At 39.2% G+C, this 24,004-nt stretch overlaps 2 protein-coding genes across 2 annotated transcripts in view; one reads left to right on the top strand and one right to left on the bottom strand.

Moving 5' to 3' along the window:
- Positions 1 to 3,327: 3,327 nt before the first annotated feature.
- Positions 3,328 to 7,951, top strand: NIPAL1 (NIPA-like domain containing 1; the record flags this gene model as incomplete). The annotated part of the gene is made up of 5 exons (XM_008935661.1): positions 3,328 to 3,594; positions 4,683 to 4,739; positions 5,170 to 5,260; positions 7,044 to 7,204; positions 7,347 to 7,951. Coding segments are annotated over 5 exons (1,181 nt in total), but the record flags the coding sequence as incomplete, so codon positions are not given.
- Positions 7,952 to 16,429: 8,478 nt separating this feature from the next.
- Positions 16,430 to 24,004, bottom strand: part of TXK (TXK tyrosine kinase) — a 20,316-nt gene continuing 12,741 nt past the window's right edge. The window contains exons 9-15 of the mRNA XM_008935659.1: positions 23,695 to 23,766; positions 22,523 to 22,694; positions 21,585 to 21,801; positions 20,598 to 20,662; positions 18,436 to 18,554; positions 17,836 to 17,993; positions 16,430 to 16,498 (exon numbers count right to left, since the gene is read on the bottom strand). Of these exons, the coding sequence (XP_008933907.1) occupies positions 16,430 to 16,498; positions 17,836 to 17,993; positions 18,436 to 18,554; positions 20,598 to 20,662; positions 21,585 to 21,801; positions 22,523 to 22,694; positions 23,695 to 23,766 (872 nt within the window). The remainder of the gene's footprint in view (positions 16,499 to 17,835; positions 17,994 to 18,435; positions 18,555 to 20,597; positions 20,663 to 21,584; positions 21,802 to 22,522; positions 22,695 to 23,694; positions 23,767 to 24,004) is intronic.

Below are 24,004 nucleotides of genomic sequence, written 5' to 3'. Positions count from 1 at the left end.
GCCCTCCTCCCGCCGCTGGCTCCTGTCTCGGGCCTCTTCCCAGCGTCTTGTGTGGAGTTTGCAGGAGTGGGGGGTGTGCAGGGGAACGCGCCCTTGCTGCCTCTTGGTACATCCACTTCTGCCCCGTTATCCATGCCTTGGCAAAAGTGGGCTTGGTATCTCCCAGATGACCGACAAGGGCATTTCATGTTCCTGCCCGGTGTGAGCTGACTCATGGGTGCAAGAAAATGAGTCAAATTATATGTTTAATCAAAGCAAATCGTTTTCCAGATAACTTGGGACCAGTATCTTCAGTGGCAGGATAAAAGCTAAGCTGGCTGTCACTAATGTCCCACAGGGTGCGTTGGTCCTAGGCTTTGGCAGGACTGCAAAATGACAGCAAGTCAAACTTGCGATAGGGAGCGTGTAGTACTGGGCTAGCTGATCTGCCTGTCTCATATACAAAATATTTAGGTGTTTAAGAAAACATTCTCGGATTTAGCTGAACAGTAAAAACACTCTAGAAGTTCCACTGAACTCAGACTGGTTTCCTGTTGCTATCAGCCTTGAGTCAGAGCTGAGAGTTGATTTCTGCAAGGAGAGGTTCTGCTGACAGGTTCGTGTTTGTTCACCTATGGAAGTGGGAGGTGAAACCAGCTTAGCTGCAGAAACCGGGTGCTGAGCAAGCCAGGCAGCCTCAGAGATTTGTTACCTTCCTCAGCTCTTCCAGGTAATCTTCAGACTGGTCACAGTGGGCAATAAAGTAATCGTAATTCTTGGCTCAGCCTCCTCTTCCCAGCTGTCAGGTGGTTCTTTTATCAGTGGAGTGACATACCACTTCACATGCCAAGTGGAACAAATTGCATGTTTTTAAAACTAGAAAAAGCTTCTCAGCACAATAAACAGAGATCACAACGATTCAGATTTACTCTTCTCAGCTGGCAGATGGAAGAGCAGAAAAATCCGACATCTCTTTGTAAATGTGAGCAAAGGTCGTCTTTCAGAAAGGAAAGAAACATCCTGTGGCAGTCACTGAACAACTTACTACAGATGGCATGATTAAATTTTCATTATTCGATGTTGTGAAGTGTGCTGGGGGATGGAAAACATAAGAATCAGTAGAAAAATTAGTAGGGGTGTTGTATGGATGGGAATAAGCTTGTCATTCTTCTCCAGCTAAATGAAAGTACACCATTCACAAAAAGGGTAGAAAGCAGAAACCAAACATGCTGATAGAAAGCTGCCATTACCATTTCAGGTAGCTAAAATACTATACTTATCAGGAGTTCTTATCTTCATACTTTAAGTAAAGGCAAGAAATGTTGCTGCTTCTCACATAAAACCTGTCGTAGCTGAGTGGTGGTGGTACAACTGTCACCAGTCTGTTTCCATATCATTACAAGGTATTGAGAGCTAAAGTGTTCTGTTCACTGGCAACCTCTTCACTTTTTTGCCTTGCCCTGATGTGTGTTAGCAAAGAGAAGCATTAATGCTTAAAGGACTTCTTGATAATTTTCTTTTATGATTTAATCTTTATGTCAAAACTTAAGTATGTGCAAAATTTTCTTCTTCTAAGTCTATGTTAATACTTCAGGATTTTAAAATATTTTCAGACACAGATGAAAATTCCATTTATTTTACATTATCCAATTTTAACTTTTAGTAATTATAAGATGGCAGAATACTATCTACCCTACATAATATGCAAAAGTGGTTTCATGTAGATGTCAATTCTTCAAGATTTTAATCTTCAGCTGCAGGATATGGACATACCCATCTTGTGGGACCATTTTTATGAAGTCTGGCTTAGCAATACAAAACAACTGTCCTGTAGAAACTCCCTTGGCAAACAAGGAAATGTGATTGCACAAGCTGAAAATCATATGATAACTGTAGGTAGTATGTTTGTTATACAGTATGGCATAGGAAAACTCGGAGCAGATGCTTACTCTAGTGCCTTACCTGTAAAGGGTGATACCTCCCAGTGTTAGTATCAGCAGTCAGCTAAAAATTAAGATATACTGTCAAACTTCATGGTGTTTTTAGTACTTCTGATATTTTAAATATTCCTAAGCAATATTAGGTGAATTATCCAAGGCTGCTTGACGGTGCCACTCAGCAGGATGAATCCTCCATGTGTCATTTTAATTACAGGTGAAACACGGAAAGTAAAATTATGAGTTGCATCCAGTGTTCTATATGAATCACAATGGACTGAGCTTTTCTACTTGCACATCAGCTATTTCATATTTTAACATATCTTCACAGTAAAACCTTTCCTTCCAAAAAATGTTGTCCTTAAAAGCTATTCCAGCCTAGATTCTCTGACCCACACTGTTTCTGTGCTGCAACCTCCCGTGAGAAACTATGAAATGTCAGCCTAGACTACTGTAAGCCCTGTTGCAGCATTACTGCCTATCCCCTGCTTCCCCATCCAAAATGATGACTCCTTTTGCTCCTGGAAATGCAATATTTCTTCCTTTAAAAAAAAACACATCAAGCCTGATGGCAACACAATCATTCTCAGAGGCTGTCGTCGTACTGAGGCTGACAGGGCTTGTCTGGCTGAGAGCGTGATGCTCCAGTGTTAGCTCAGGATCACCAGGCTCTGCAGCTGTGTTGCAGGGGTAGCCAGGAGGGTTGTCACCCACAGGCTGTGGTCTTGCTCCAGCTAGGGGTTGTTAAAGTGGACAGAAATTGCTGTGAGGTGTAAGGAGGCCTCCACCTCAACATTTCATGAGTGGTTAAAGGTGATCTGGCTCACATAGTAGTCACTGAACAATTTTAATACAATGTATTAGTGCCCATGTGGAGCAAGAGTTTGCTTCCTATATAGATTTTCCTTCTATTTTTTTTATTGGTTGTTTCAAAATCTCAGCTACAAATGTAAAAGCAGAAGCCTGGAATAACAGCAGGCTTACTCTAGGACACAAAGTCTGAAACCATTAACTTAGCTCTTTGTATCTGAGGGATATGATCTCTGCATAACATAAAAGAACCCTCCTATCTTGAGATTTTGATTTTGGGTTAGCTTTTGTGATTCAAGCTTAATTTTACATTGAAGATAATATTTTAGTGTTGTATTCCTTGGAATTGCTGTCATTGCTTGACTGAGCCAATTTAGTGCAAAATGTATTAATAAAATAAGATACCTACCTGTGAATTACAGGGGTAGGTAATGGCCTGAGGCAGCATTCTGTGTGTTTTCTAGATTTTATGGGTTATTTGCACCAGCAGAAATGAGAAATGCTCTGGGAAGACATGGAAAGGAGCGAGCAGAGTGAGAACAGGCTCATCCACATCTATGCCTTGTTCATGGATCACTTGTTCTCCTTTTTCTCCTCCCAGGTACCATTCTCTCTTTTACTTGCCACGACTTGTGCCAAGCGTGGTGTCAGATCATCAATGTGTCTCAGTCATGCTCTTCTCTCCTTACCTCTATGGATGGGACTCTCAATGAAACAAACTGGAACATTTCCACACCTGCTGGAAGCAAGTATCGCCTCTATGTCGGCTTGGCTTTGGCAATAGGTTCCAGTATCTTTATTGGCTCTAGTTTCATACTTAAGAAGAAAGGACTTTTGAAACTGACAGACAAAGGAGTCCCTCGAGCAGGTAAGTGGTGATGCCTGCCTTGCTCCTTCTGGGGACAGAAACACTTCTTATAACTTGGTAAAATCAAGGTTTGAGTCACAGATCATGTTTGAAACCATTGTAGCTGAAAAATGTCATACTTCAACAGTGGTCAGAAGTCCTGTCTTAGCTAGGAATGGAAATGCAGTATTATGTCCCTGTGTGTGATTATGGACCCTGGGATTTCAGAATTCCTAGAGCTTTGGGGGCAGGAGTGGATATTAAGTCTACCAAATTGGTGCTGTTTCCTCCCTGGCAGCAGTTAGATACCAAAGAAAAGTTAATCTTACCCTTCAAAATGGCTTTCCCTCTCTTTTTTCCCCCCCTCATTTGAGACAGAAAGTCTTAAGATGGTAACTTGGTTTATCTTTGTTGTTGTTTTTTAATTTATTTTTTTTAAGAGGAAGCGCAATGAGCTGTAGCAATGATGCTTATTACAAAAGTTTATACAGTTAGTACAACTACTCCTTCTTCAAAGTCAACAGATTAAGAGCTAGAAAAAAAAAAAACATTGGATTAATTTCATCATTCTCTTTGCATGGATTTAAATATATAGCACTAGAAGTTTTTCTTTTGTTTGTGGTGTTTATTGCAATATATTGTTCCAGACAATTTGGTTATATGAAACAAATGTGTTACTGACTGTTCAATATACTTACGTTTTATGTCTAGAAAATTAATGCATACAGTGGCAATTTTCTTCCTAATTTCTCACAATTTAAAGTATAAACAGAGCCAAAATGCAGCTGGCTGTGTATAAATATACTGAATCTGACATGGGAAAGCACTTTGAAGCATTTCTTAAGCTCACCAACAATCCTTTTGACGTTTTATTTTTGCTTTAAACTTTTCCTTTAGTCAAACACATTTTTTCAGAAGTCGAAGCCACAAAGGAGTAACGTGATTAATAAAAACATCAGTCAAAATCAAACAAAATCTTTATGTTGCATCCAGATAACATGATCTTTCAATGCTTCATATGACTAGAGGCAAATATGAAGCTGTAGTTTAGCTTAGTAGAATAAGCTCATGTCTTTCTTCTAAGATTAGATTGTTTTTTCCACTTTCAGGACAGGGTGGATATTCTTATTTGAAGGAATGGCTTTGGTGGGCTGGATTGCTTTCAAGTAAGTCACCTTTTTCCACTCAATCTGTATGTAAATGCTACATAAGCAGATTGTTTTAAATAGATTTATTCCCTGATTGTCCTCTCCCCTTACTTAAAAGAAATGTCTTTGCAATCACCTTTGTGACAGAAGCCGTTCTGATATCCCATCTCTCAAATATTGTGTTTGCTTTTTGCAGAATAACAATCTTTTCTGTAACATCCAGTCAAAAGTGGTGGGCTTGAATCTGTCCAGCTTCTAGGAGCACTGAAAGAAAAAGTATTTAACTTCATTCAGCCTGTATTTTGTCCAAGGGAAGTTAGATAATTTTGAAAGGAATGTTTGCATATATAGTGCAGAAGAAAAAATTTTGGTGTCAATTTGATATCATATTTATATTGATGTTTCTTTCATTCCCTGCCCTGAACCTGATCCAAATGTTCTTCTGCAGTGGGATTAGGAGAAGCTGCAAACTTTGCTGCCTATGCCTTTGCACCTGCAACCTTAGTTACCCCCTTGGGTGCACTGAGTGTTCTCATAAGGTTAGTACAAACTGGGAGCAAACCTTGACAAATGAACCATCCACTGCGTGAGAGGAGAATACCGTCTTGGGCTGAAAGTAGAGAATTTTAATAAGAAAACTGAAAGGCAATATATGGACAAAAAATGCTTTTTGTTCTTCAGTAGAAAGATCACTTTCTTCTTTAGAACTGAATTTTCTGAGTAGAGGAAGTAAGTCTTGTTCCAAAGGCTAACATAGGCTTGCCCATCAGCCTTCCACCTGTATTATAAAGTGTTTCTTATCAGCATATACCAGCTATACTGCTTATGCATAGTGGTAGAAGGCTGTGATTTATCTCTTCCTAGAGAACTAAAGCTTTCTTAAAAAGTCTTACCCTGTTCTTCAGTTGTGAAAAAAATTCAAAAGACAATATCGTATTTCCTCATTAAAATGTTTTCAAAAACATTTTTGTTTTTTTATTATGGGAGCATAATTTCATTGTAAGGCACACTTAGTAACCATTTAGGGTTTGTTTGATTTCTTCCAAGTCCTTCCGGAAAGAAGGCTGAAGAAAATTTTAGCTTTTTTTTAATATCCACAGTTAAAATGCATGGTTGTTTTGAAATAAAAATGCCTTTCAAACACTCATTATTTCCAATGTATGAAGAAATAAATCATTTCCAAGTACTTAGCACATACATTAATATGGCTATCACAGAAGCAAAAAAGACACAGATTACACTAAGAACAAATGTCCTAGGGAATAATGTATTACCCAAATGGAATTATTGTATGTTAAATCTAAAACTTATGTAAGACCTGAGTATACTATATGATACATTATGTCTATAACCAACCCAGACAAGGGTTTGTTGTTTTGTTTCTTACTGTTTTTAAAGATGCTTGCATTAATCTAACGGCTAAAAATGCAGCCAGTCTGTCACAGCAAAAACAGCATAACTTTGTCACCTACAGATGTGCTGAGATCAGCGTGTAGGTGGATGCAGAATAACTGTCTACCTGGCTTCTGCTTCATGAAACAGCCTGAGTTTTACCGCCCTCTCCTTTCATGTGGATAGCAATCTTTCCAGTTTTCATGAAACAGAGAGGTCATTAGAACTTGATGTCAGTGAGCTTGTTGCCTTGTGCAAAAAAATAGCTGTGATTTGATCAGTGGGTTGAAAAACTATTTGTGAGCACGTTCACACACCATTAAGCATGTGTCTGTGCCTCAGGTTGTGCTCTAGCTGGCTAATCATGTGCTCTGTGATGTGGCCTCATTTGGGCCATGTTATTACCCTCAGGTTAAATCATGAAACCCTTGGAGAGCTTGGGGTCTTTGTAGATCTGCTTTCTCTGTGTTTTGGGGGGAAGTCCTGGCAAGCTGGGCAGAAACTATGCCTGGATGGGAGAGTCTGGGGAGGGATGAGGAACAGTTTCAAAAACCTGTGTACATTGATTCTAATGGCAAATTAAGTGCTTTAAACCATTTTTTTAAAGAAAATAACAGCTCATGTGGTAAATCTAGAGGTGCGTGAGAGTGCATACCCCTGACCCAAATAATCGGTAAAGAGCAATTTGGACCCTTTACAACCTGGAGGGCAAGCATCAGGGTTGCTAACCGCCCCCTAAAACATGACTTAACCTTCTTGGTCCTGACCAGCCCTCTGCCAAAGCTCCTTAAAATTTGATTATTTCAGGGTAGTTTCCCGTATGTCCAAACTCAAAAGAGATTTTGAATTATTGTCATGTTACACAGACAGAGTTTGAATGTCTCATGTGGCTGGTGGAGCTGAACCTATTATTTGTATTTTGCCAAACAGTGCTATACTGTCATCCTACTTTTTAAATGAGAAGCTGAATATTCATGGAAAGCTGGGCTGTGTTCTGAGCATTTTGGGGTCAACGGTCATGGTTATTCATGCCCCTGAGGAAGAGGAGATCACCTCACTGGATGAAATGGAAAGCAAGCTGCAAGATCCAGGTCAGTATACAATTGCAATGAACTTGTGCTGCTGTTCATAGAGAAGTGTTTGTGACACTGCTCAAGTTTTAGCATGTTCTTGGACATATTCTGGTATTTTCTCTTATGCCCATTACTCTTCTCCCTTTCCTCTTTCTTACAGCATTTGTTATGTTTGCTGTTCTACTGACAGTTACTACCCTTGTGCTGATTTTTATTGTGGCTCCAAGGAGAGGTCAGACAAATATACTGATCTGCATTTTAATTTGCTCATTTGTTGGTGCCTTCTCTGTGTCATCTGTGAAAGGCCTGGGCATTGCCATTAAACAAATGCTGGAGAGGAAGCCAGTTTATCGACATCCGTTGGTTTACATTTTGGTGGGAATCTTGGTGCTCTCAGTCAGCACTCAGATCAACTATCTCAACAAAGCGTTGGATGTGTTCAATACATCCCTAGTGACACCTATTTATTACGTGTGTTTCACCACAACTGTTGTGACGTGCTCCATCATCCTGTTCAAGGAGTGGAGTAGTATGGACCTGGGTGATATCATTGGAACCCTGAGTGGATTCTGCAGCATCATAACTGGCATTTTTTTACTGCATGCTTTCAAAAATACTAAGATAACCTGGAGTCAGTTGATGTCCACTGTTGCCAAAGAACCATCATTATCACACCGTGGAAATGAAACCTCTCATACTTTACTGGAGAGCTTGGAAGACTCAGCTTTGGCATATGAGGAGGACAACATTTTATTCAGTCAGTGAAACTCTCACATGGTGTTAATCATTGGAGTACCATGAGCTGCAGACTCAGCTCACCTGTGTCTACCAGAATGTTCTTTTCTACAAGCCTCTGGAAAATGGTCTGTAAGGCCAGTTAAGTGTGGGCCACTTCTCTGTGCCAGCTTTTTTAGCAGTAATGAATGAAAATGTTCAATAATTAACACAAGAGACAAAAGCTTGACGTTGATTGTATGTCAAGCAATGAACAACCTTGTCTTTTTGTTTTGTTTTGTTTTGTTTTTTTTATGCAGCATCTCCTGTGGGAGATCTTGGCAGATAAGGGTCATCTTTGTTTACCAAGTGTAATTTTCCCGTCATGATAAAAGAATACTTGCTGAAGTGACAAGCACTCTAATATTATCTTAGTGATGGCCTTAATATTTCAGACTTTCTCTACATTTTTGTACTATATAGCAAACTTGAAAATACAATATACAAGCAAACTTGAAGATAGCGTACCCAAAGGATAGTCACTGAAGATATAACGTGAAGAAAATATTCTTTAACCCTTTTAACTTCTAATATAAAATTGTAGGCAAGGTTTTAGTTTTTGGTGACCTATCAATGAATCTCAAACAGAAGTCACAGAAAAAAAAAACTTAAAAATGTAGTTCTTGGCAAACATTCTCCTTCAAAATCCACTATTTTAACAGCAAAGCCTTAGCAGGTTCTGAATGGATTGCAAATCCCTGGATGTGCATGTACATTTTCATTTCAAAACTATCACCAAGTTACATTGTAAGGAAGCATAGATTCATTGGAAGCCTGAATACAGTTACTGTTGGCTTAAAAAACATTAGATGAGATAAAAGAATAAGTTATTCAAAGGCAGAAGAGAACCAGAATGTGCATTTAAGAATTTTTTTGCTCTGTTTTATACTACTTTGAGGCTTAAGAAGGGTATTTACTTATTTCAAGACTTCTTCTTAATGTTGCCACCTATTCATCAAAACCCCTTTGAGGTTTTAATTTTTTTTTCTCATTTGTTTGAAAGATGTAATTGTTTCTGAATAGGAGATCAGTCGTGTTGTTATTTTATATTCCGTTATAAAAGCAAAATCTATTTTTCAGTCTGTGCACTACACTACTAAAAATACTAGGTGAAGGAAAGGCTGTAAGCAAGAGGTGAGAAACATCAAAACATCTTTTGTTTTGACTTTGTCCTTTTAATCTTTTCTATAAATGAGTATTCACCTCTATTAGATGTTTCAGCTATTAATCTACCATAGGCCTTGAAGATCAGTATCTGTACCACAGCATGCACCTCAGTTGTGGTCACTGATCTCTATCGCACAAAACCAGCTTGCACAGTCCATGGTTTACTCATTACAATCCACTTTGTTGCCAGTGAGCAACTTTTGTTGCTCGTGAACAAGAGAGAAGGTTCAGCAATCGCATGTGTGGGTCATGACGAGCTCATCAGAAAGGTAGTATTTCCAGTTCTTGCATGTTGAAGTATAAGTCCAGAACCTTTGCCAGAGGATACTAGCATTTCAACAACCAAAACCTGATTTTAATCAGCTGAGATTTATATGCCAAGCAGAAGCTCCTCGTGAAGAAGGCCATATATTTTCTAACATGCAAAGAGTGCAGTAAAAGTGGACAGGTTACATAGATATTAAATTTCTGTGAAAGAAAGCTTAGAATTTAGATGTAAGAACAAAAGTGTTGCCACTGATCTTTCATATATGTTGGTGTTGTGCAAGGTTCAGTACTTCCTTTTTGAAAGATGTTCATGAAACACCTTGCATGCTAGTGATTTTTTTAATGATGTTTTAGAACCTAACAAAAACTATAAACTAAGCCTAGGAATACTAGCTTAAAGCTACTTCTGAATTACAAGCACCTTTTTTTTTTTACTTGAATGAATTTGTAGTTGACATACCTACAGGAAAAGACAGAAATTGTATCAATCACTTGCACCTTCTTTCTAAACCCTTATTTTTACAATGAAGACCATATCTGAAAAGTGTGATACTGAAAAGTGTGTCCCATTCTTCTGCTTACAGTACTTTATAAAATATTGCAGGCAATCTTGCCAATGTAAAAAGAAGCCCAGATGAGGTCATTAGGCAATGAGTATTCAGGTTATCTATCATCTATGATTCCCTAAGCTGAGAAGCACAATCAGTAGTGCAGGAGGGTCCACCAGTGTTACCCCAGCAAAAGAGACATTTTCACAAAAAATGTACTTTCCTGGTCTACAATGACCACATGTAGAGCTTTGGAATATGTTTAGCTTCCTGAGACAAGCAGCAATTTTTTCTGTTAAAATGCACATGTTAAAAAAGCTTCAGAGAAGAACATATGCAAACAGGGTTTCATTACTTCTTAGTTAATATAGCTAATACTTTGGCTTTATCAGCCAGACTCAAGCTACAAAGTCTTTATAGTTAAAACCAGGTAATGCAAATAATAAAGAGACTGAAGATGGAGTTTTCTGTGCAGTTTGCCTTTTAACAAAGTCTTGCATTGCTTTTCTCTGTGAATGACTTGTACAAATTTAAGAATAACTGAAGAAAATATTGATTGACCCTAAAAGAGAAAAATAAATTCTTTTGCGTAGCTTGTGCCCCCTCTATTTGCTTATAGAATCAACACTGTGGTGTTGACTAAACACATTATTTGTATGAAAAAGCAACCAGTGCAGTAATTGAATGGCCATGTGTTGGCATTTTTTAAAGATATGTAATACTTCCTTTGAGCAGGATCTGAGCTCTTTTTATACCAACTCCTGGCAGTCAATTAACTTGTACCAAGCAAACATTCTGTATTTTCTACTGGACTTGCATATCTGCTTTTATACATAAGTAACATCTACCAGAAAAATTGTGTTATTTTGTTACAGTGTCAGGAAACCAAGTTAATGCTTTTTTCCATGGTGTACAGGAAGTATTATTTAAAAAGTAAGTTATTGATTATTTTTGTGTATAAAAAAAATTGCCAAAATTGTTATTTTTGAAAATGTTTATATTTAGTTATTAGTTGGAATAACTTTAATTTTTGGTGAAATTATGCTTAATATTTCTCTCATAATAAATTATTAATGGATTATGTACTAAATGACCTGTGTTTTTTAAATAAGGGATAAAAAAGAGAGTGTAATTCATATTTCTGGTATGCATTTAAACACAATCTGATAGCTTTAAAGAGAATAATCTTGGTTTTAGCAGCTGGCCTGTGCACACATAAGTGGATTCCAGATGAAGAAGGTTTGGCTGATATCCTTGCAGTTCATGTGCATCTGACCAGATCATGACCTTCTTTTTAGTAGCTTTGACTTTACTAGTTTTTCTGATAGGAAAAAAAAAACAAAAAACAAAAAAAAAAAACCCACAACAACAATCCTGCTCCTCTAGAAAAGCCACGTGTGAAACTACTGTATATTCACCTTGAGCTCAAAGTCTGTAATGTTATGGTGGAACTGAAGGGAAAAGTACAGAGAGATCAAGAAGTTTTACCTTCTCTTACAGAATTACCCAACTTTGTCCTGATGTGTTATTTTCACCTTGCTGTTCTGTAGAAAGCATCAGCAAGGAACATTTAATGCTGATGTTTAGTAGTCAAAAGACATGGTTTTTGAGGGGAAGAAAAATAATGGGCAAGTGAAAATGCCTTCCCTTCTAAACTAGGGAAGAAAACACAAACCTGAGGTATGAGGGATCTTTCTCACATCAAGTCTCAATGGAGAGTGTTCCAGTGAGTTGTCAAGTTTTCCAGGCAGTGAAATGAAGGAAATTGTCTAACGTAATTTGCAGTTTTGGAAAGCAGGGCAAATAGTTAGGAAGAAGAAGAAAGAAAATTGCTCAGAGGCAATACATTGCTAACCAATGCAGTTAGCATTTAGAATTTAAATAGCAAACAAAAAAAAAAAATTAAAAGCATGGGTTTTAAATGCTGATACCAAACAAATCCTGGCAGCTATTCATTACTGGTATACCTCAGGACAAATTAACAGGCAATTAAATTCATTACATAGCTGCACTAAATGTAGGTAGGTCGAGAATATTTGAATATGTTAGATAATCTGCAGGGAGTTTGGAAGGAAGCACATAGGGTATTAGTTTCTATAAAAACCTGTTCTACCACCTTCCTTTACCTGGCTTCCAAGCCATTTCTAAACAGCCATACTACAGAAGGAAATAATAGAATCATAGAACAGTGTGGGTTGGAAGGGACTTTAAAGGTCATCCAGTTCCAACCCTCCTGCCATGGGCAGGGACACTTCCCACTAGACCAGGTTGCTCAAAGCCCTGTCCAGCCTGGCCTTGAACACTTGCAGGGATGAGGCATCCACAGCTTCTCTGAGCAACCTGTTCCAGTGTCTCACCACCCTCACAATAAATGTAAAACAGTTTCTTCCTTATGCCAAACCTAAATCTACTGTCTTCCAGATGAAGAACATTGCCCCTCATCCTATCACTGCACTCCCTGATAAGAGTTCTATCTTTCCTTTAGGCTCCCTTTAGGTACTAAAAGGTGCAGCAAGGTCTCCCCAGAGCCTTTTCTTCTCCAGATTGAAAAACTCCAACTATCTCAGCCTGTCTTCATAGGAGAGGGGATCGAGCCCCCTGATCTTTTTCCTGGCCCTCCTCTGGACTTGCTGCAACAGGTCCATGTCCTTCTTTTGTTGGGGCCCCCAGAGCTGGACACAATAATCCAGGTGGGGTCGTACAAGAGCAGAGGGGCAGAATCACCTTCAACCTGCTGGTCATGATTCTTTTGATGCACCCCAGGATACAGTTGGCTTTGTGGGCTGCAGTCACACACTGTTGGTTCGTGTTGAGCTTCTCACCAACCAACACTCTGAAGTCTTTCTCCTCAGGCCTGCTGCAAATCCATTCTCTGCCCAATCTGTATTTGTGTTTGGAATTGTCCTGACCCGGGCACAGGACCTTGCACTTGGCCATGCTGAACTTCATAAAGTGGGCATGGGCCCACCTCTGCAGCCTGTCAAGGTCCCTTTGGATGGCATCCTTTCCCTCCAGCGTGTCAATCACACCATTCACCTTGGTGTCATCCACAAACTCGCTGAGTTTTTCATCATGTCACTGACAAAAATGTTAAATGGCACCAGTCCCAATACCCATCCCTGAGGAACACCACTTGTCACTGCTCTCCACTTAGACATCAAACGATTGACTGCAAGTTTTTGAGTGTAGCCATCCAGCCAATTCCATATCCACCAAGTGATTCTTCTGCTGACCACTTGCCCAACTAGGAAGGATATTATCATCAACAAGCAAACCAGCAGCCAAAGTCCCCCCTCTGCTCCTAAGACATATACCAACAATCACTGTGCCAGACCACTGAAGAGAGGAGTAAGTCAATACATTCACTCACAGCACAGGGTGTGCAGAAGGGAGCGAGCTGACTCTGGAAGCATGCTGTGGTAGATGGAAGGTGAACATTCCAATCCAAATCATATAGTAACTTCCAGGAGAGAGACTCATCATCTTGCCCTGCCACCCTGGGAGCTCCACTTGCTGTAAAGAGTCAGGAAGCCCCTTCCAATAGCCAGAACCCCACACAGAACACACACTGTGTGGACAAGCCACCCAACTCCACTGCAAGTGGAGTCAGCTCTTGTAGAGGTGGCTTCTTGCCCCACCTCCAAGTTAATGCCAACGGTGAGGGTACCTGGTGGTGATCTCCTAATCAGTTCCCACCCAAGGCTGGCCAGACCCTGGGTGAAAAACTATCAGTAAGATCCTAGTTGTGGGCATCATCCATATGCCAACTCTCATTCAGGGCTGGTAGGTTTAGCCCCGCGCTTCCGTGGCCCGTGCATCCAATCCATGTCTCTCTGGTCTATAGACAAGGATGTCATGCAGGATACAACAATTTTCATCCCAAAGAGTACTAATTTAAAACTTCAGCCTCTTTATTCACGAGAGTTGCATCCTGGGGGTATACAGGGAAGTGCCATTCTTCTGCTCTTTCAATTCCAGCAAAATGAAACTGGCAAATATGTTAGAAAATGCTCTTTAAGTAGCTTTTCTGTAGCTGACTCCATTCTGGCAGGTTTTAAAATGGTGCCAAGGTTCAAAACAGGGCAAGGAGACTGAGCAGGAGGCAGGCTGGTGGTGTGTGAGGGAGGAGTGGTGCTGGAGACATGTGTCACTGTGCCTGCAGGGCCTCCCTGTTTGTGAAACTTGGTGGGGGGAAGTTGGGCTGAAACCCAAATGACACTGGAGATAAATTTCACCAGTCTTGTACTCACAAGTAATTGATCTGCATTGCTCATCAGGAGTACTTTTGACAAGGGAAGTAATTTCATTTTCTGAAAGCGTATCCTAGTTTGTCAGCAATGCAGCTTTTTTATAGAAAAGAGATATATCCTCAACAGCTGGCACACAGAAGCTGGGAATTCTGCCTTTTTTCCTCCCATCCATAATACTGACTTGCTGCATGTTTTCTGATGTTTAATCAGGAAACATGAGGTGAAGTTTTACAAATGCTGAACACTCATACAACCTTTGACCAGACACTCCCTGGATGGAAATGTTACAGTGTCTCCTTCTAACTTTCGCTGCTCATTTATCACACTTTCTTTTTTAAACAAAACAAAACAAACTAACTAACAAACCCAAACAACTAACAGACATCTGATTGTCCACGTGTGCATCTTTATGATCAGTGGTATGGGTGGCATTCACTGTTCACCCAGGTAAGTACTTTCATTTTTGCCTGTTTGAATAGGGTTAGAGTCTGAGCTAAGCTCAGAGACACCATGAAGTCTAAGGTGGCCTACTTAGTCTTTGTTTATGGGTGTAGTACACTGTAGACACCTGACCTTTGTCCTGTAGACCTTTCTTGTTTCTGATGAAGCACTGGTTTCACTGGCTCTGAAGCATGTTTTTCATTTATTTACTGACAGCCCAATTATAACAGCTGTTAAGTGTATCCGCGTCAGAGTGTTATTAACAGTCTGCTCATAATTTTCCCAAAGCAACCTACAGAAGGATTATATTGAGAAGTTGAAGCCTGGTGGACAAGCATTATTTGCTCTATGTATTGTAGACCAACATTTCAAGGATGGGTGAATACTCACTATGGGACAACTCAGTGAAATGGGAATGAGCAGGGTGGTTTGAGTACATAAACTTAATGGAGCTGTTTTACTGCCTGGTACTGTAGTGTATTACATATTAACTTGCAATAGTAAATGTGGCAAAACCAGTTTTACAAGAGCTATTAAAAAAGATGCCTCATACATTATTGAAAGTCCCCAAATACTTTTTTCTTTATATTGCAGAGACAGTTTGAATTTCACGTCTGTGCTTCTGTGGCCTGGGCATAAACTGTGGTGAGCTCTAATGTGTGTACTGGGCTGTATAGATCTGTATTTAGCCATAGGCCTGATAAGGAATTGAGTAATTGCTCACAAATAAAGTTGATTTTTAAAGTAAACATCAACAACAGTTTATGGCAATTCTTCTAGCAGATTACATGAAATGACAGGGATATCACGCTTCACCTGAAGCAGAGATGACTTAGAAGTGTGTTTGAAGTTACTCCAGAATTTTCAAACAATAGGACTAACAACTTCCTTTCCCAAGGGATGAGAACTATCAAAATACTACTGCTGTCAAGATGAATGATTCATGCTAGGAGTGAATTTGGCCCAGAGACGACATCATCTTATGGAAATTCAAAACTTTGAATATTTGATATGTTTCATTTTATTGTCACAGGTATTTTTCTTTAAATTTGGAAATGAAAATTAAATTATAAGAACTCAATCATTTTTTAGCTAGTGTTTTACATATTTTGTCTACAAAGTGCTATAAATCTAAATATTATGATGTGTTTACCTATAAGTAATTCACAATGCAATCACATATTTTAGAACCTATTTATTTGTAATGATCAATTTTGTATTAAACGATGATGAACTTCATCTGCCTTTTCTTCTCTATATTTGTGTCAACCACAATTAAGATTTTAAATTGAAAGTGAGTAATAACATAAAATGTAGGATTACAAACGTTGTCCATATCAGGTATCACAGAATCCATCTGAGATAGAGGCAAGCATGGGCATTTGAGTAGGCAGCAGCAGGCAAGGAATGGGAGACAATACTGGAAAATGGTGGGAGAGATTTGTATAAAATAATCCTTATTCTCCTTTTTGTATAGGGAACTAGTAGAGAAGACGCCCTGACCTTGCACTGCAAATTTAAAATGCTTCAGGGAAGCTCAGTCTTTCCTGCTGCTCAGATGTGACCTGGGAGCTGCTAAATGTTGACTGCTCCCTGTGCTCCCTTTGCCGGCTTGAGGTATCTTTCTCAAATCAGTAAAAATGAGTCCAAACCTAAACAGCTGCTTCCATATGTAAGATGCTGGTACTGCAGTTTAAGTAGAGACTGCTGTAGAAGGCTGAGGTTTTCTGTGCCAGCTACATTACTGACATGCTTAATGTTAACCTTTCAATATTATATTGGTGTAAAATCTCTGATTATCCCATCTCTGTTATATGTGTGAGAGTGTCTATTAACTCTGCAAAAGTAGGACGTCCTTCAGGTTTCTGAAAAGAAAAGCAGAGGAGAATTTATATTAGCAGATTGGTCATCTGCAGTACCAGACATCAGAAGATGGTTACAAGTACATATGAGCTACCACTTGAAATTACATTTTATTTTGTTAATATAGAAGAAAGGATCAAATTCATCATTTGAGGAGGGAAAAATCATCTGTTGTCCATGACACCAGCAGCATGAGGACAGCCACTTTTCCAAGTATTCGTAAAATTTCTTTATGCTTATTTCAATTCTGGAGCAGAATTCCTATAGGATTTCTCCCCTGCAGTGGCTCACTGGAAAACCCTACCTCTCAGGAAACCATGATACTCAAGAACGTTTCCTGGGTTGTTGAGAAAGCTCTTCTCAGCTGTTTTCATTGTATGCACTGCAGCTCAGTATGGAACAAACTCCTGGCTGATGGCAGACAAAAGAGAGAACTTCTTCCCCATCCTTTCTCTGCTGGCTGACATCCCAATGGATGTTTGCAGTAAGCAAACAAGCTACACGCGGTTTAGAATTCAGTCTCTTAAGCTTCTTTTACTCAGACTCTAAAAATTTAATATAGAATTAAAAAGATGGGCAAGAAAGGAGAAGTAGGATAAAGGAGACAGTGGTAGAAACAAAATTTCTTAGTTCCCTTCAGTGTATGCCTGCCTATTTACCTGAAAGCATTTCACACAAAGCTCTTCTGAAAGTACGATTTATGTAAAATGATTAATTATCTGTAGACACTAGAGAAGGAGAGACCATAAAGGATTACTCAGATGGAGAAGTTGATGAAATAACATTTTGGTAGCAATATAGTAAAAAAAATAGGTGGTAGGGGAATGGAGAAAGAACATTAAGTACTAAATCAAGGTGGAGAGGGTGAAAGAAGTGCAGCTTAGGAGCTGTAGTGGTGTACAGAGGTTCTGGTTTACATCTGAAAAATGGTTTTTAAAATCCACACTTACTGGGTGCATCTACTTTATATATCTAAAGGTGTCAAGGTTACCACCATTCAGAGCAGAGCTAGAGAAAGCTACTCATGATACAGAGGTGTGAAAAGGGTATTACATTTGATGCAGTAGAGAAGTGAGACAACAGTGGCATATTCAAAACCAGGAATGTTCTAGACCTATTGCACTGATGATGTGCTTTATGTTTATTAGATACAACACTGAAAGGAAACAAACACTTGTAAACCTAGGTGTGATTTGTGAAAAGCACAGTGGGAGATACTGAAGATGCCACAGATATGAAATAAAGATTTAATGCCTCAATTTTTCAAGACTGATTTTAGGTCCACATTATAAATTAATAATAAAGTAACATCACAGAAAATAAAGGGCAACAAACAAACCTCGTGCCAGCAGCTGTACATGACTTTGTACACAGTATGTGATGCCAAACGTGGTCGATAAAGTCGGTTACCCTGAGAAATCATACGGACAACTTCAGAATTTGATTTAAATTCAAAAGGCATTTTGCCTTCTGTGAAAACTTCCCACATCAGCACACCTAGAAGTGAAGGAAAATACTTAGAGCACAATAAAGACGCCAAACCCACAAGTTATTTAAAATTACTCTCGATTTTTTGTGGATTGAAAAATGCATGAAAGTATGGGCAACCTGAGATGAATGAACAGAGACAACCAAAACCATTTTCAACTAATATAATTCTGCTCTCTTTTAAGTCAGTTAAGGTTATAGTCCATGAAACTGAGATGAATATATACATTTGGCTAATGGGTAATTACCAAGACTTAACATTTCTGTCAAAATCTAGTTTTTAGGCACAGAGCCTTTCTATCAAAAAGCATACCTGTCCAACACAGGCAAGATTTGAAAACTGGGAAGGTCTAAAGCTTAAGATAGCAAGAGTAAAAGGTTACACTTTCCTAAATCACATTAGTAATTTTAGGGAAGCACAGTATGTTACGTGTTCACCTAACCAACTCACCAAATGACCAGACATCTGATTTGCTGCTATATTTTTTGAAATGAAAGACTTCAGGAGATGACCATTTGACTGGAAACTTGGCACCTGAAGAGCTGACATATTCGTCATCCATGACATACCTAAAGAATACCAGAAAACAGCATATGTTTGAATGATAGTTAAAGGGCAAGTGGTTCTGGTGACATTTTCACAGATGGTTTATAATTTCATAAAAATACAGCATCAGTTTAGAAACTAGGAGATGGTATCACTAATTTAGTATAAATTGCACACAGATATCCACACTGGAAGCTATGCACTTAAAGAGATACTTGTTTAAATGAATTATTTGAATTGTTCTTGAGAAGTATGTAAGAATAAAACATTTTAATACCATCTGTAAGACTGACAGGATGGTTGTTATTGTCATCTTCTGGGTATATATTGATAGGACATAACCCTTCACCATGTGTCGGAAGAACAGCAGCAATAAATAATTATTGTCTCTTTTTGCAAGAGTTCACCTTTTCAACCACTTGTAGATCCAAACACTACTGGTAGAGGGCTACACTTCCTAAATGCCCAACTTCATAGGTGTGATCTCTGACACATTGTTACAGAAACAACACAGAAAGAAATGTTCATCATATAGAAGGCAACAGCTCCTGCAGGTGCACTGAAAAAGCAATTTTCTTTGCCCAAGCTTATAGGAGCTGATCTCCCAGATAAGATGAAATTCATGTGTCTGATGCAGGTATTTATAGGGAAACAATTTAAAAGGCTACTAGACAGAACTCTACATAAATACAAACTGTTGTAGACAGACATGCACTACACATTTGTTGTCACAGAAGGCATAATGCATTGGGACTTTTTCAAGCAACTTTTAAAGGAGATCACACTGAAAGAAATCTCTTTGTCTCCCTTTGTTGTTTTGTTTCAGGCACAGTAAGATGAGAGGTTATTGGACAAGATACAAATGAAATAACAACACAAAATAGCCTGTAGTGGCTTGTTGTGTGAGCTCTGAATAATTAGATTGTGATTCCATCACCTCCTCATGGTCTCCTCAGGAGATTGAGTGCCTGTCCTAGAGCCACATCATTGGTCTCCACTTTTTGGCAAAAGTGGGCCATTCAGGTCCATTATTCTCAGACTGGACCCCGTCAGATCCTTCGTCTCTTTACTGTGTTTTCTGGTGCCTTTGGATGAGTGCAGACCCCTGATACTGACATTATCTTTTTGAGCAGCAGTGGAATCAGTGGGCACTGCCATGGTAGAGGACAACCTTTTGAAAAACAAGTATTTAGTTACAAACTGCTGGAGTGTTGTAATCCTGAGTTTAGAAATAAGAGGCAAAACTAAAGGGAGAGGTAAGCAGCATGTCTGTGCTGATCTAATGACTTGCAGCCGCAAGGTGAGCGTAACCACCACCTCCTGCTCAGAGCCACACGCTGCCTTTCAAGCTCATCCGCCTCCACAGTGAGCCAGTTCAGTCTACTAATCCAGCAGAAAAAACAGCCAATGAAACATAGCAGTGGAGAGCTTTGTGCTGGGCTTGCAAGGGGAAAGAAGGAAGGAGTGAGAGAGCCCCTTTGGGCAGCAGGCGGGCATTTGGTCAGCTCTGCAGTAAAATACAGCACGGCCCCTTGGGGAAGTCTGCAAGGGCAGAGCTACCTTCCACTGGCCTCTGCTTCTCAGAGTGCCTTGTTCTCTCTTTCCTCATCTGTGGCTGGTCCCCTCATTAAGCAGAAAAACCACTTCCCTGTGAGAGCAGTGCACCCCACACTTCCTGCCCGCCCTGCCTGACCTACTCAGCCCCTGCCACCTCTAAAGGTCAGCACCAGCACCCAGATCTGCCTCTTCATCACTCAGAGAAGTTGGGAAACTTATTTCTTCAAGCCTCTGGCACCCCCATGCACCCTGGTCATTTCGCTGTGCATAAACACTTCTAAAGTTTACCTGACACTTCATTCACCTGTCTTACACTTACCCATAGCAAGAAAAGAACACATCTAGTTCATGGTATAACACTTAAATAGCATTACAATTCTCATCTGAATTCAAAAATGAACTCCACTGGGATTCCCCAAACTAGTGAAGCAAACAATGAGGTTGACTCAAGGTCATGTTGCAGCTGACTGAGAATAGGTACTCATGAACCTGTGTCAATGGCCTCATACCTTGTCATCCCAAAGTCAGATACTTTAACAATGTGGTCCGCATTGACTAAACAGTTTCTTGCAGCCTGGGTAAAATGAGAGAAACACATGTGAAAACTGTACTAAAGCATTTTAGGAAAAATACAACTGATTATTTTTGTTTCAGCTCATATAATTTATATTCTAAAAGGAGATGAGTGCCTTGCTCAAAAATATAAGTGAAGTTTTAGCTCTGAGTCAGTTCATGTCTCACTACTGTGTAGTTTGAGATACATATCACATATCAGCTTAAGTGCTTGTAGTGTGAAGTGCAATGTTTTTACATATTTCTGCACAGTGTAAGAAATTTTAGGCTGCAGAGTCTAGTTAGCCATACAGGTATTTTCCTGAACACTAGCATTAGGACACTCGGTATGATTTTTAAAAAATTCTTGTGACTTTTTCATCACAGAAATCAGGAACTCCTTGGAAATTTTCAAGATTTTACATTTCTTCAGGCATCTAGAGAGGAGAGCAGGAAGATTTCCTCTCAGCATCCAAATGTGAAATTGGAAAAAAAAAGCAGAGAGTAAAGAAACATGCTTCTCTCATATGATTCTCTGTCTATGAGGGGTAGGGCAGAAAAGTCACCCACATATCCCAGAACCAAGGTAAAGCAGTAGGGAGCAGAAAAAATCTAGATAGAAAATATTTTTTTTTCTTTTTAAATCCTCATTGTTGCTGACTATCATTGTGGTTTTTGTTGTGTTGTGATCACTGCATAACACTTATGTATTGGGATGTCCCAACAGCAGTCTACATTACCTTAAGTTTCTCTGACCTCTTGAGTGGTTTTTCCAGCTGTCCATGGATAAAAGAGTAGCTGAAAAGTTTTGGTTTGTGGCCAGGAAAACACTGGTGGTTTATTAGATCTTGCAGGGCTGAAATCTTACGGGACACTAAAAATGAAGTGGCACGTTCCGTGATGCCTGTATTTGTCAAAAACCTCAGAAAACCTGTTGTACTTACTAAATCACGGTGAATAAAGCTGTTCCTTTCCAGGTATTCCATCCCTTCGCACACATCCTGGCACATGCTCAGCAGAGCACCTCTGCTGAGTTTCCCTTGCCTCTGCCGAAGGTAGTTGAGCAGGCAGCCATTCTCCATGAATTCAGTCACAACGTAGAGAGGCTTGTGATGTGTGCACACTCCATAGAGCTGGACCAGTTTGGGGTGAGAGAGTTTCCTGTTCAAAATCACATTTTACACAGGCTAGCATTTGTCCTTGGCAAGTAATAAGACCTTTGAGTCTCATGATGGCTTTGAAAAATACTTTTGGTACTTCATAAACACTATTCAGTTCAACTGGTCTCAGAGTTGTCCAACTATCTAACACGTTTCTGCCTACAATTTCCTACAAGATGTTAATTCTTTGAATTAGTAATTGTTCATCAGTTATATAAATTCCATGAATGAAAAGCTTGACTTGGATAATGTGAAATGGAAAGCTCAAGTTATGTCTGGCTTTCAGCAGGGGATATGACCTCACAGAGATTCTTCTCTTCTGAGCTGTGTCAAGACCTGGTCTGGATACTTCCCTAATTGGCAAAATTAGCAGAAATGGCATTAGAGTTTCTCAAAAGCTCTAGCTAGATATGACCTCTGCCAGTGGTCCTAGAGGCACCTTATTACAGCTGAAAGAAAAGTTGTAGGAGCACATATATTTATCAGTTCATTTACTCTCCATTGAGCTCCACAGCACAAAGCAGTGCACACTAAAGAAAGAGCCTGGTGATGGGTGCAGCAGGCACCTGCATCAGTCCAATTCAGACCTTTAGACCAGCCTTTCTGTCCTGCATATCTACCATTCCCATCAAGTGGTCTGTTGGTTTTAAATAGAATTAGATGGTATTTATTTCTTGGTCATCTCAATGTCAACTGCCAGCTATAATAGCTTTTGTACTTACATCATCACTTTGGCCTCCTCAATGAAATCATCTTCAGACATTGCACCCTCATTGATTGTTTTGATGGCAACTTTGATGTTTGCTTTCCATTTACCAAGCTGAACGACTCCGAACTGCCCACGCCCAAGTTCTTTCATGAACATCAGTTCAGATGGGTTTAATTCCCACTCCTCTGTAAAAGAAACCCAATGTGTTTCAATAGTCAGGCCAGCTTTCCTGAACCATGCTCCAGGAGACATGCCTTGCTATTTGAAGTTAATGCATGCAGCAAAACATCACAATTGTTCATCAGCTGTAGCATGAGGTTTAAATGTCTGAGAATTTCCGTATGCTCATATATGTTTATATGTGAATATTATTTTAGAGCTTGTAGAATGTGATTAGTGTTTAAATTTCTTAATGTAGGAATGTCTGAGGCTTGAAGGCAAGGCAAGTGTTTGGCTTTGATTACGTAGGAGGACTTTTTTGGCATTATCACATGTGATATATTTAACTCTGAACCAGTTCCAGAAGGATAACGTAGCTACAGAAATGGTTACTGGCTGCCTCTATTATAATAACCACAATTGTTCTAACCTTAAGAAATATTAAGCTTTGAGATTCATGAAAACATGAAAGATACTTCATTTTGGAAGTTTCTGTTGCCAGATCAATAACAGGAACTATCTCTTTATCTATTCTAACTATCAGTATGACCTTCCTGATCTATATACACAAAACTGGCATTTATTGCTTGTTTTCTATAATACTGTATAAGATTTCATTCTTATTTCTAAACCTTGCAGACTGACAAAGAAAATCTTCCCCATAAATAATATTAATTTCTATTTCCTAAGCATTGAAATAAATCAAATAGTCTTTGAAATGCTATTAAATGCATATTTGAGTTTTAGGCCCACTTAGAAAAGTTCAGATAGCTCTGAACTGCACTGGTGTTTGTAATAGAAGCACAACAGTTGCAGAACAGAAGGACTCCAGTCAGGTGTCTCATTTGGTACTGACAGCTTACAAGGAAATGATTGTCTGTTTCTAGTGAATATGCAGCTGTTTATGTGTTTCTTATTACCAGAAAATTTCACAGAAACAACTTAATTATTAGCTGAGTGAATGCAATCTAAATTCTTGCTTAGGCTGATATCTATGTACCCACCAAAAAAGGAAAAGAAATTTACCATAATTCAGTCCTGCTGTTGCTGAAGAACATTCTGCTGATCCAACTGGATGTCGGAGACGAGTGATAAGACCTGTAGGGGACAAAGCAACAATATTCTGTTGACCAATTACTCCATTTCAAAGTACACTATATCATACTTCTTCTCAAACAAAAATATTTGGAATCTAATGTACATTTCTTATTTCTTGAGGTTACTTTTGCTTACAGCTTGTTTGGATAAAGCACTACAGTGAGAAGAAATGGAGAAAGACTGTTCAATAGGGCTCTGACTACAAAAGTATCTATACTTTCACACAACCAAGTTACAC

This window comes from Merops nubicus, unplaced genomic scaffold (genome assembly GCF_000691845.1).
Source record: "Merops nubicus isolate BGI_N331 unplaced genomic scaffold, ASM69184v1 scaffold5992, whole genome shotgun sequence".
NCBI classification, from domain to species: domain Eukaryota; kingdom Metazoa; phylum Chordata; class Aves; order Coraciiformes; family Meropidae; genus Merops; species Merops nubicus.
This window is presented reverse-complemented; position numbering and strand designations above follow the sequence as displayed.